Below are 13339 nucleotides of genomic sequence, written 5' to 3'. Positions count from 1 at the left end.
GTCATTTGGTTCAGATTGCTCGCACTCTTTTGACTGCATCTCATGTCCCTCACTTTCATTGGGTTGAAGCCTTTTTAACAGCAGTGTATCTTATTAACCGACTGCCAACTATGATTAGATATTCTCCTTGGGAACAATTATTTCACAAACCTCCATCATATGCCACTCTCAAGGTTTTTGGTTGCCGATGTTTTCCTTGGCTTAAACCCTATACCACATCCAAATTAGAACCTAGAAGTAAACCTTGTGTCTTTCATGGTTATAGTTTGAACCATAAAGGATATAGGTATCTTGATCTTGTAACCAGGCGAGTTTATATGTCGCCATGTTATCTTTGATGAATCTCAGTTCCCATTTCAACACATTACTGCCATCTCTTCTCCATCTATTTCCCCAGCCTCCTCACTCTTTTCCATCTCATCTACCTTAGTATTTCCTATTCTAGGTTCTTCCCCAACATCTCCATTTTCTTCCACATCATCTCTTACTGCACCTACATTACACCCTACCACTTCTTCTAATTCTGCAGATGTATTGTCTTCTGCATCTCTATTACACCCTGCCAGTTCATCTAGTCATGCACCCTCAGTTCCTCCCACAAACACTCATGCTTTGCAAACTCGATCTAAGTCAGGTATATTCAAACCCAAAGCCTATGCAGCCACTAAACATCCCATTCTTTCTCATCTCTCTGTGGATTTCCTACCTACTACCTACTTACAAGCTTCAAAACACTTTCATTGGAGACATGATATGCAAGAGGAATGTAATACTCTTCTCACTATTGGTACTTGGTCTCTTGTTCCTTCACATCCTTCACAAAATCTTGTGGGCTACAAATGGGTCTTTCAGATCAAAAGGAAAACTGATGGCATTATAGATCGGTATAAAGCTCGGTTGGTTGCTAAGGGTTTTCATCAGCAAGCAGGCTTAGATTATACTGATACATTCAGTTCTGTTGCCAAGCCTGTTACAATTCGGCTTCTTCTTACCTTAGTTGTCCAATATAATTGGTTTCTTAACCAATTAGATGTAAGTAATGCTTTTCTTCATGGCTCTCTGTCTGAAAATGTTTTCATGCAACAACCAACTGGTTTTCAGGATCCTACTTGGCCTACACATGTTTGTCATCTTCATAAGTCCCTTTATGGTTTAAAACAAGCTCCCCGAGCTTGGTATGAAAAGTCGCAAGGTGCACTTTCTTCTATGGGCCTCGTTGGTTCTCAGAATGATCATTCTTTGTTTGTTAAGAAAACTCATACCTTGGTGTTTGTTTTGGTCTATGTAGATGACATCCTGGTTACAGGACCATCTTCTCAAGCATGTAAGGACACTATTGCTCAACTCAGTGCCTTATTCCCTATCAAAGACTTTGGTCCATTACACTTCTTTCTTGGCATCGAAGTAAAAAGGTCATCCTCTGGCATTCTGCTTTCTTAGACAAAGTATATACTAGAATTACTCAAGAAAGCTAAACTGGATGGAGCCAAGCCTTATCCCACACCTTTGAGCACTTCCACATTAGATCACACTTCTCTCTGTTATCTAATCCCGAAGAATATAGGTCTCTTGTGGGTGGTTTGCAATACTTAACTTGGACACGTCCTGATATGTCTTTTGCAGTTAATCTTGTTTGTCAATATATGCATAGTCCTAGATAATCTCATCTTCAAGTTGTCAAACGAATTCTGAGATACCTTAAGGGCTCTATTGATTTGGGGTTATTGTTCTCCAAATGTGCCACACCTCTCAGTCTTAATGCATTCTCTGATGCCGATTGAGCTGGCTGTGCTTTAAAAAGAAGATCAACTAGTGGATATTGCATCTTTCTGGGCAATTCTCTCCTTAGCTGGAGTGCAAAGAAACAACCCACAGTGGCTCGGTCATCCACTGAAGCTGAGTACAGATCTTTAGCCAATACGGCAGCTGAAATTACCTGGTTGTGCAAACTTTTGGTTGATGTTCACTTGGTTCTTCCCTGTTCTCCCAAACTGTGGTGTGATAATATTTTTGCTTTGTCTTTAGCTAAAAATCCTATATTCCATGCTAAGACTAAGCATGTTGAAATAGATTATCACTATATTCGGGAGAAAGTGCTTTGCCGTGCTATTTCCGTTCATTTCATCTGTTCTCAAGACCAAGTTGCAGATATATGTACAAAGTCCTTGCCCAAGCCCATATTTCTACTTCTCAGAACCAAACTCTCTTTTCGGTTCCCTCAGATCGGTTTGAAGGGGGATATTAAGGACCATAGTGTAAAAGATAGGACAGAGAAGTATTAGTTTGTAAATGTTCTTATAGTCTGTTAGAGTCTGTTGTTAATATTGTTCGGACAGTTAGGATTTGTTATAAGTGAGCTGTCAATCATCTCTGTGGTGATGTAAATGTATAAATACTAAAGGTTGTAATCTTATTAACTCAAGATATGAAAATATAACTTTTCTATCACGGGTTAGGTTTTTTGACGGAGCACTTGAATTTTCAAAGGGTAATGTTAGAGAGACTAAATTTGAAAACAAAATTTTGAAATGTAAAGAACATGGAAGTTGATTATTGGTTTATTACTTAAGCATTGATAAATGTGCTCATTCTTATTTGTGAGACATCAGTTTAGTTTGCAAATTTTATTTCAAAATTTAGTTTCTCTAGCATTACCTTTTTCCAAATAACACCGTTTACTTACTGTCGAGTTCTTAAAAAAATAAGAATATATAATAAAATCAAGGTTCTAAAAGACGCTAGTCGGGTGGCGGGCTGGGGCCTAACGCCTAGCGGCTAGGGGGATTTGAGTAAATTTATTATTTATTGTATAAATAAGTGCATATTTATACTTAAAAATGATACATAATTGTATTGAGATATGATAAATTGCAAAATAAAATGGCCTATAAATTATAAAGTATTAAAACATGTTGAGAACGTAAGGAATAATGAGTGTTCATTCAAGTATTCAACAAATTTTTTACATTTTATTGAAAAAATAAAATGTAAAATAAAAGTTATCAATTTTCTGTATAACTAAGAGTCATGTCACGACATTGGTAGGTGCATAGGCGGACTAGACGGGCACCTGGGTGAGTTAGGCAGATGCCCTTTCTTAATTTTCAAACGCCTATAGATTAATCGAGGCGGTGGCTAACTACCTAGCGCCTAGACATGGCCTAGGCGGTGCTAGGTAGGAATTTTTAGAACAGTGAATAAAATATGGGTGCTGCTATATTATCATCCACACACCTTGTTAATTTTGTCGTCTAATCTTGTCCACTTCATTCGATCTAACTGATAATTAAAAAAATATATATGTAAAAGATAATAATAAAAAAAAAAAACTAATGAAAATGGCTTGAAAACTTTGAGTTTTAATGATAAGGACAAAATAAAGGGTAAAGTGAATAGTATCAGGATTGATTTTTTAGTGTAAAAATGTGGTTTTTCGTTAAAGTGAACAGTACCGGGTGCTTTTCGTTAAAGTTCCCTAAAAAAAAAATTGCTTAGATAAGCACCACCTAAAATATATTTAATATAATGGCAGTTCTAGAAACTTTTGAATTTGGTCATTAGTCATGACATTGACAGCAAAAAAAAAAAAAAAACAAAAAAAAAAAAAAGCCCAACACAGAATCAAACATGAAAATTTGGAGCATGTCAACCACTACCATTATAATAGTAAATCAATTGCTCAGTTCCAAGTTAAATTATTTTGATTTGAATTGGTAAACAAAGGGGGCTGGTGATAAAATCCCTAAAAAAATTAAATTCTACGATCTCTGCTATATTTTTAGATGATCACAGCTTGATCTGTAAAAGCATTACAAACATGGTGGTTGTCCTTCTTCTCAGACTTCTCTTGTTTCAGCTTCTCCCTTGTGCAACTCCATTATCCTTCAACTTCTCCTCCTTCCCAAACGGCCTCACCAATTTATTTATCGAGGGAGATGCTTTCGTCGACGGCACGTTCCTCCGCCTGACTAAAAGCGCTGCCGACATCCGACAGGACCAAAGCGTCGGCCGAGCCACCTACTCTCAACCCTTCCTCCTCCGCGAGAACGCCACCGGAAAACTCGCTGATTTCACCACAAGCTTCACATTCGTCATCGACTCCGTAGGCAAAACGCCCTACGCCGACGGATTCGCCTTCTTTTTGGCGCCAAACGGGTCCTTACTCAACACCACAATAGGCCTAGGCGGCTCTCTGGGCCTCCCCGTCATAAACCGGCCAAATAATGAGTCGACGAATCTGTACCCCTTTGTGGCAGTTGAGTTTGATATCAACCCTAATAGCATCACTTCCATCGAAGATCCTGTCGGCGATCATGTTGGTATTGACATCAACTCTCTCAAGTCTGAAGTTACAACGCCTTGGAATGGATCCATTACAACCGGACGGGTCAATACTGCTCAGATTCGCTACGATTCTGGATCGAAAAATCTTAGTGTTGTTTACACTAGTGTTGTGAATGGTTCCCGAGTGTGGAGGAATATTAGTTACATCGTTGACCTGAATGAGTACTTGCAGGGTTATGTTATTGTTGGGTTCTCTGCCGCAACAGGGGCTTTTACAGCTCTACATAGAATCAACTCATGGAATTTTAATTCTACAGAACTGCGTGATGGGAACGAGTTTAAAAACTCGACGCCAGTGGTTCCCGTGCCAGAGCCGAACCCCATTGTTGTGCCCGGGACAGGAAATGGGGTCAACGTCGGACTGGTTGTTGGGTTGGTTGTTGGTGGGTGTGTGGTTTTGGCTGGTGGGTTGGTTTTGGTTTGGTGCATTTATTGGAGGAAGGGCAAAACAGGGGAAAGTAGTGATGGTGAGGATCCTATGGCGAACGACTTGATCGATGAGGAATTCGAGAAGGGGACGGGCCCGAAGAAGTTTTCGTACAAGACATTGGCTCAATCCACGGGTAATTTCGATGAGGGAGAAAAGCTTGGAGAGGGAGGATTTGGTGGAGTTTATAGAGGGTTCATAAAAGACTTGGACTCGTATGTTGCTGTTAAGAGGGTATCAAGTGGGTCTAAACAGGGTATGAAGGAGTATGCGGCAGAAGTAAGGATCATCAGTCGACTTAGGCATCGGAATCTGGTGCAACTCATCGGTTGGTGCCATGAAAAAGGAGAGCTCCTGCTTGTTTACGAGTTCATGTCCAACGGAAGCTTAGATTCCCATTTGTTCAAACCTAGAACCATGTTACATTGGGAGGCAAGATACAGAATTGCCCAAGGCTTGGCATCCGGTTTGTTCTATCTACACGAAGAATGGGAACAATGTGTGCTGCACAGGGATATCAAATCCAGTAATATTATGCTGGATTCAAATTTCAACGCCAAACTTGGGGATTTCGGATTAGCTCGACTTGTGGATCATGGCAAACAATCGCAAACCACAGTTCTGGCTGGAACCATGGGATACATGGCCCCAGAATGCCTTACCACAGGAAAGGCAAGCAAGGAAACAGATGTCTACAGCTTCGGAGTTGTTGCCTTGGAGATAGCTTGCGGGAGAAAACCCATTGATCCAAAGTTTGGAAGGACTCAAATTAACATGGTGGAGTGGGTTTGGGAGCTTTATGGAGAAGGGAAAATCATTGAAGCAGCTGACCCTAAATTGTGTGGAGAGTTCGATGCCAAACAGATGGAGTGTTTGTTGATTGTTGGGCTGTGGTGTGCTCATCCGGATTACACGATGAGGCCTTCGATACAACAAACAATTCAAGTACTTAACTTCGAAGTTCCGTTGCCCATTCTCCCATCAAAGATGCCCGTGGCCAGCTACTTATCTCTTCCGGTATCATTTTCAATCTCGTCGAGTTATAATACTGATTTGGAAAGACGTCAGACAGAGTCTTCGGGTCATGGTTACAACACCAACTCGTCACAATTCACCTCATCTTCTGCATCCAATTCTTCTCCATCAGCCTCACTTTTGTATACAAGATAAATTTAATCTTACTCTGTTATTCGAATATATAAATTTGCGTGTAATACATTTTTTATAGTGAATATCTTTATGTAAATATGTTAGGCAAAACATATAGTTGTTACCTTGATGATAATGAACTTGCCATCATGTCGTAATTATATGTTATACTCATAAATTTATAACAAGAGATTGCAAGAGGGTTCGAACTCATAAAGCAGTAAGTGAAAGAGAGGCTCTTTCTACCAGGGCATTCAGAAATGTACATGTCAAAATGCAAACAGCATCAAAAGAAAAACCCAATACTGAAATATGACCACCAAGTTCAAACGACGACATCCATGTCTTCTCAATGTCAATGCATTCGGACAACAAAGCATAACAAAAAATCACCTGCCGTCCGTTCGTTCCTGAGGCCCCGTTTGGCAGTTCGGACTGTACTGACTATTTCAGTTAGATAGGATAAATGGTCGTCGGATAGGACTGACTAAATTAATCGGACGTTTGGTGTTGCATCAGATTAATTTATATCGGATAATAGATCGGACTATAATAATTTTTTAAAATAATTTCACAGGATAAGTGTTGTTAAAATGAAAAAAAAAAGGAAGAAAAACAGGTGAGAAAAAAAAAATTACACATCATTACACAGACAAAAATTAAAAAATAAAAATAAAAAAGGAAGAGAAAAAAACCCAGATCTCTTCACAGTTCCCAATCGTGTCTTCCTATCTTCACCATCTTCCCCACGCATCAATTCCCACCCTCCCATACCCACTTCCTCATTTCTTCAAATCTCCCAAAACCTGCATCGATTCACCAACCAAAAAAAAAAAAAAATCCCAGAAATTAAATATTTTCAATGCTAATAAACCAAATTTTATCATCGGAGCCTAGCTCCCTTCCTTGTTGAAGCCCAACTCCCTTCCTCCTCCTCGTCCTTCTTGTTGGAGCCTAGATCGGAAGAATTTGAATCATCATCTTCCTCCTTCAACCCATGGAAGTATTGTTGTCCTGTCAGAGATCGAAGGCGAACGGAGGAGGTGGGAGGTGTGTGTGTGTGTGTACGTGTGTGAAGGAGGAGGGAGGAGGGAGGAGGGAGGAGGGAGAAGGGAGGAGGGAGGAGGGAGGAACAAAAAGAAAAAAAAAGAAAGACGACAAAGATGAACTTGAGATCCAGACGAGAGAGAGCAGGCGGGTGAGATAGTTGAAGGAAAGTCATGCGAGAGAGGAACAGAGTGAACAAGAGAAATCTCACTATACTAAATAATACAGAGGTTTTGGACGGGATTCATAAGCGGGTAGGAGGGGTATAAAATAAGTGGGGCTGGATTAAATAATCCGGTGCTTCTTTAATACGAAGCTCACCAAACACTCGTTTCGTATTATTAATACTATTCGATGGACTTATACGGTGTGCCAAACGAGGCCTCAGTGTTCAGCAGTCATCCATTCATTCCTTCAGTTTTCACATCAAACAAACCAAAACACATGTAGGTAAATATATTACGCACTCTTGAATCTAGATACTATTGTAGTGTTTGGACCTAAAATTACACCATCAGTCCGAACGATCGAGATTGTTGAATGAGTAGAGTTCTAGACCTTTGTCGAGTTGTTAAGCTGGTTGTTTATTCCATCAAGGAGACATAATTACACTTCAAGCGGGTTTGGGATGTTTCGTACGACTCACGCGGCAAACAATTTGTGATAATGGCGGATAAGGATTTGCAATTGATTTGCAAATGGTGCATGGATAAGACGGCATGGAAAATGGAGCCTTGTTAATGGTCTCCACGTGGGAGATTATTTGAAATGGTGCCGTGCAATGATGAAATGTCAGAGGAAGGGGTTTGCAATTGATTGTTTCTGATGCGGAGCAACTTCAAGAATTAGAGTTGCAATTAAACTCTGAACATTATCTAACCGTGCTAGTCAAATACTTCAACCCTATAAATACAAGACATCGTGCAACGTTTACAGACCTCCAATTCAACACACAACTGCCCTGCGCAAACTCTCTCAACAACTTAGATTTTTATTTTCTCTTTTCGCTGACACATCTTCCGTTGGCATCAACAGCACCGTGAAAGCAACCGGTGATATCTTAAGTCGGCATAGATAGCTCTGTCACCGTAGAATCAGTCGATCTCGCAGCATCTTCCGTTGGCATCAACAGCACTGCGGCGAGGACGGTTGATTACCTATCCAAGTCTCGGTCGGGAAGGATTTCTGAATCCTTATTGGTTGAGGTCATCTCATCAGCTTTCTCGGCGAAGTGAGGTGTTACGAGTTACTACATTCGGCACATTGGAAGCCGAATTGGATATTGAACTTCGCTAAGTTAGCAGCCTTGTCTTCAGGCTTTAGAACTCGAAGGCCGAGACGTGTTCCTTCCTCGGCCACAATTGCAAGATCAAGAAGTCAGCAACGCACCCAATGCAACATCAATGAATTTACTCCTTGGCCGAGCTCGGTCGACGAGTTGGCACGCCCTGCATTCATCGAAGGACGTAGTTAGCTTATAAATTACTCAGCATACGCGCCACGTAGGCTTGGTAGTTTGTAGGGTCAACATTTTGGCACGCCTAGTGGGACACAATGCTAAAACTACGAAGTTCACATGATCTATCTCGATCAGGCTTCATGGGATGAGTGTCATCGCCTCTTAAAGAAGCAAAAAAAAATTCTCGAGAGATTGGGAAGAATTTCTGAAAGGCAAGAGGCCGGGGGAAAATTTCCGCTCCGGCCACAACCAATATTCGGCCTACGAAAATTGTTAATTTGGCCAAAGAACAAAGGCCACCTATTTTTTCGGTCGAGACTGAAAGTGTGGTAGGCCTAGAAGAAAAGGTTCAAATTTCTAAGCAATAAATTGACTCAGAAAATGATTCGTCAGATGAGTGCTCCAATGACGAATAAGGCCAATACACGACTTTTGACCATAAAATCACATCAATCGATATGGTTATTGGCGATACAGCCGATGTAGAGAGATCTCATTTGGCCAAGTTATTTGAATTAAAAGCCGAAATTATGCCTGGGGGGCATAATAATTGTTCAACACATTCGGCAGCCGAAAATGAAAAATATTTCACCAAGTCAGAAATATTTGGGGATGATCTTTTATTTGGTTTTGGAAAATATCAAAGTGAAAATATTGATGTAAAAAGATCTCGGCTTGGAATAAAACATCGTTGGCCTCCTCCTCTTGATAGCTCGACCACTTTTGTTTTCTTTTTATTAAGAAAAGGAATAAATTATTTTCTTAATCATCTGGCTAATTAAGCCGATGCATAAGAAAATAGGGGGCAATGCCTCGTGCAAGAAAAAATTTCAACTGTCTATGCCGAGGCCAAGCTGTTAGGAATGGTCTGTTTTACCTTGGCCCAAATTTTTATCCTTGGCCCACATTTTTCTCGACTCGCCAAATTTTTTCTTGACCTCGGCAGTGAATGGTGATAGGCCGATGCTTAAAAAAATAAAGGGGGCCGAGGAACATCCCACGCAGCATGGCATTCGGTGGAGGTTTGAATTTTTGAAACTGCAGCATGGCAGTCGGTGGAGTTTTCAACCTTTTGAAAATTTGAAAAAATTGGGTCATTTTTTGGTGGTTTGAACAGTTTATATATATATAGCTCGACCGAAGCTTGGTTGTCATGCCGAGCTAATATAAAACATATCATTTGCTCGACCCCAATTCTTTTTGGCTTCGACCCCACTTTACGACATTGGCAGAACAGAAGTGATTTTAAGGCCTACGAACATTCCCAAGCGTGATCGAATCATTTGTTGATATTCAAGACAAGCCCCTCTTGATATGGTTTGGCCTTTTATTAGTTACCAATTTATATATATACGCACATGCCGAGCTCAGTGAGGTATTGTTGCCAAGTGCTGGTGCTCAACCAAGGGATCGTTCGGCTTGCCATGTATAGATATATATAATATAAATTTATATGGTCATTTGGCCTGGAGTACTGATGCTCGACTATGGGGTCATTCGGCCTGCTAACTATATATATATGTATGTTTACATACATACAGAGACGTTGTTGCCAAAGAATAAAGTTTTGGCGATATGGGATTTTGCTAGCTACAAACAATTAATTTCCTTAACCATTCGGCTTTCGGGCCGAAGCTCAAGGAAACTGGGGAGCAATGTTTGGACCTAAAATTACACCATCAGTCCGAACGATCAAGACTATTGAATGAGTAGAGTTCTAGACCTTCGTGGAGTTGTTAAGCTGGTTGTTTATTCGATCAAGGAGACAGAATTACACTTCAAGCGGGTTTGGGATGTTTCGTACGACTCACGCGTCAAACAATTTGTGTTAATGGCGGATAAGGATTTGCAATTGACTTGCAAATGGTGCATGGATAAGACGGCATGGAAAATGGAGCCTTGTTAATGGTCTCCACGTGGGAGATTATTTGAAATGGTGCCGTGCAATAATGAAATGTCAGAGGAAGGGGTTTTGCAATTGATTGTTTCTGATGCGGAGCAACTTCAAGAATTAGAGTTGCAATTAAACTCTGAACATTATCTAACCGTGCAAGTCAAATACTTCAACCCTATAAATACAAGACATCGTGCAACGTTTACAGACCTCCAATTCAACACACAACTGCCATGCGCAATATACATTTAGACCTTCGATTCAACAAGCGATTCAAGTGCTTAACTTCGAAGTTCCATTGCCCATTCTCCCATCAAGGATGCCGGCGGCGACCTATATTGCTCCTCCAACATTATTCTCAACATTGGTCAGTGACAGTGACACTATTACTTCTGAAAGAGGTCAAACTGAGTCCTCAGGAACGCCCCATAGCCTCACAATCACCCCATCTTCTACAACAAAATTTGTGACACCATCAACAACATTTCAAAGTGCACAATAACCCTAGGATAAACATATATTTCAATGTAAAACCGCATTCATTATCCAATATACCAAAGTAATGCAGATGGTGCACTTCAAATCAATTCCCATTTCTGATTTCTGTAGAGACCGCAAGGTCGAATCTAACATTAGTAGTAGCAACTGTGTTTTCAATTGTAAGTTTTCACACAAAAAAAATGTCAACATGCACAATAAAAGAGTAGCAAAATTTGTACCTGGTGATGAATGAACTGAACTGTATCTTTTGCATTCCAAGAGGTTGGTCGGCTCATGTAAGTTCAATTGTTGATCTTTCATCTTTTTAATTAAAGCTTAGTCCATACCGAAATTAATCAAACAAAATTGATCAAGATTCAAGACCCGCATTGAAAAAAATGATCAAACAACCAAATTAAAAACAAAATTGAAAAAAAAAAACGATACTGAGTTTTTCTTAAAGTACCAGAAATCGTGATTAGGCACCAGTTTTAGAATCTGGAAGTTCCCCGAATAGAGAGTGATGAGAATGACGCAACCTATAACAACTGAAAGAAGGAAAGATGAAGTTTTTGTTATTTACCTTGTTTTTCCGTTGATTATTTACATATTTCACTACAAGAAAGAGACCGCACTACTCTCGTCTTAAACACAAATCTCTTCATCAACTATCACAAATAAGCCATTGTAAAGCCTATTTCCACATCACAGTAAAAATAAAGTACAGGAAGTAAAACTCATATTTTTAGCAGAGATATTTTAACAATCCTGCAGGTGATTGATTGCCCCGGTGGGGAGGGTATTTCTCTTAGCCCCACTGCATCCCGGGTTCAAAGTTCTAACCATCCCCGTCCCCTTGGTGTAGTTTACAGGATAAATACCACGTTTTAATAACTAACAACATCAATTCTGATCATCCCTACCAGTTTAAGCACGCTAAACACCAAATTTAATATGTTATGTCTTCGGCCACCCAACCCCAGCAGATATTTATATAAAACCCAAGATTAAGGTCCTAACGGAAACATTACCTGTTTTAGATTTTCCCATAGCTGGCTGTACAACAACACGCATCATGACAATTCCCCAACCAATATCAACCAAAGGTAATTTACACTGACCCACTGTCACGTTGTTCTCCAAAATCTTGCTAAAACTCATCAGCTCCACTTCATTCGGCAACTTCGGCATCAGTCTTGCCTACCAAACAATTGAAAGGGCAATCCAAGAAAATCAAAACAAAGCTGGAAACACAGTGGAAATCATATGAAAAAAGGAGCCAAAAATTACAAATTTGTAACCGAATCCACAACAATTCTAATTTTCCAAATTAAAATTATGTTGGGATTTCATCTAATTATTAATAAATCTAGCTTAAGATTCAATTGAACAGACTATCAAAATTTGCTAAAATTCTGATTGCCAAGAACTCAAATTTCAAACCCAGATTGACATAAACACGTTTTGCAAACCCAATTAAATCAACACAGAAATTCCAAATTTTGCAAATCCAATTAAATCGAAAAAACAAAAATACATGGAAATTGAGTTGTAACTTGTAAGAACGGAACTTACCAATGGAACGTACGTCCATTATAGACTTAAAGAAAATCATAATTCGATACCTAATTCAAAAGTCGTGATCCCTAATTCGTTTTATTAAAAATGAAATTGCTTACCTTAAATGGCTGCAACGCTGGAGATAAAACAGAGAGGATTGCCTACCTTAAATAGCCAACATTATCAATATATATACACTATTTAATATTTTAATATTACATAATTATATTATATTATTCGGTTCGGATTCGGAGACGGATACGGAGTAAGGACCTCTATAACCATATACAAAATCATAACCGAATAATATTCACGGTTTTTCCCCATACCCAAAATATACCCAAATTTTCATACCCAATCCAATACATTCGGACAGTTATCCACAGTTATCAAGTATAACGGTTAAAATTGTCATCCCTACTGCAAATCCCTAAATCTCGTAGCCATCGAAATCCTGCCATATCTCTCTCTGCAATGAACACCCCCATCTCTCTCTAAGAGCAATTCCAGGGTGGTGGAGGCCCTCTAGGGCTATCCACTATGTTATCCACCCAGTGAACAGTAACTGTCTTTAATGAACAGTAACCGTCTTTTGCATCTCCACCCCTACATTGAATAGCACTGGCAATTGGCAATAAAATATTACTATTTTTTATTTATAAAATAATACAAAATAATTTTATTTGTAATTTCGGATAAGATTTTTAATCGTTCTCGTTTCGCCATGTGTCATTTTTCAAAAAGACAATTATTGGTGATGGATTTCTAATAAGATTTTTAATCGTTCTCGTTGCACCACTTGTCATTATCCGAAAATACAATTATTGGTGATGGATTTCCGATAAGATTATTAACCAATCACGTTGTGCCACGTGTCACAATCTGTTTACAATCTTTGAAGATAGATTTCGGTCAGATTTTTAACGGATGACGGCATGCCACGTGGCATTATCTACAACCTAATCATTTCTGAATCCTC

At 39.5% G+C, this 13339-nt stretch overlaps 1 protein-coding gene and 1 long non-coding RNA gene across 4 annotated transcripts; one reads left to right on the top strand and one right to left on the bottom strand.

Annotated features, from left to right (window-relative positions):
* Positions 1-3630: 3630 nt before the first annotated feature.
* Positions 3631-6029, top strand: LOC139194526 (L-type lectin-domain containing receptor kinase IX.1-like). The gene has a single exon (XM_070819300.1). The coding sequence runs from the start codon at positions 3818-3820 to the stop codon at positions 5939-5941; it is 2124 nt and encodes a 707-aa protein (XP_070675401.1). The 5' UTR covers positions 3631-3817; the 3' UTR covers positions 5942-6029.
* Positions 6030-10383: 4354 nt separating this feature from the next.
* On the bottom strand, positions 10384-12561 carry LOC139194525 (uncharacterized). Of its 3 annotated transcripts, none has more exons than XR_011579459.1 (6): positions 12480-12561; positions 11832-12000; positions 11267-11348; positions 11040-11135; positions 10876-10923; positions 10384-10769 (listed from the first exon to the last, which is right to left on the bottom strand). It is a non-coding gene; the product is annotated as an uncharacterized lncRNA (long non-coding RNA). The 3 variants fall into 3 exon arrangements; XR_011579458.1 differs by having other exon boundaries at positions 10384-10772; positions 12376-12491; XR_011579457.1 differs by having other exon boundaries at positions 12376-12491.
* Between the last annotated feature and the right edge of the window lie 778 nt (positions 12562-13339).

This window comes from Malus domestica, chromosome 03 (assembly GCF_042453785.1).
Source record: "Malus domestica chromosome 03, GDT2T_hap1".
Lineage (NCBI taxonomy): Eukaryota > Viridiplantae > Streptophyta > Magnoliopsida > Rosales > Rosaceae > Malus > Malus domestica.
The sequence above is the reverse complement of the archived record's forward strand: the minus strand, read 5'-3'. Positions and strand labels throughout refer to the sequence as shown.

Bases quoted from the DNA above. Each gene is read 5' to 3' on its own strand.
- LOC139194526 (XM_070819300.1), top strand. From the start codon at position 3,818: ATGGTGGTTGTCCTTCTTCTCAGACTTCTCTTGTTTCAGCTTCTCCCT.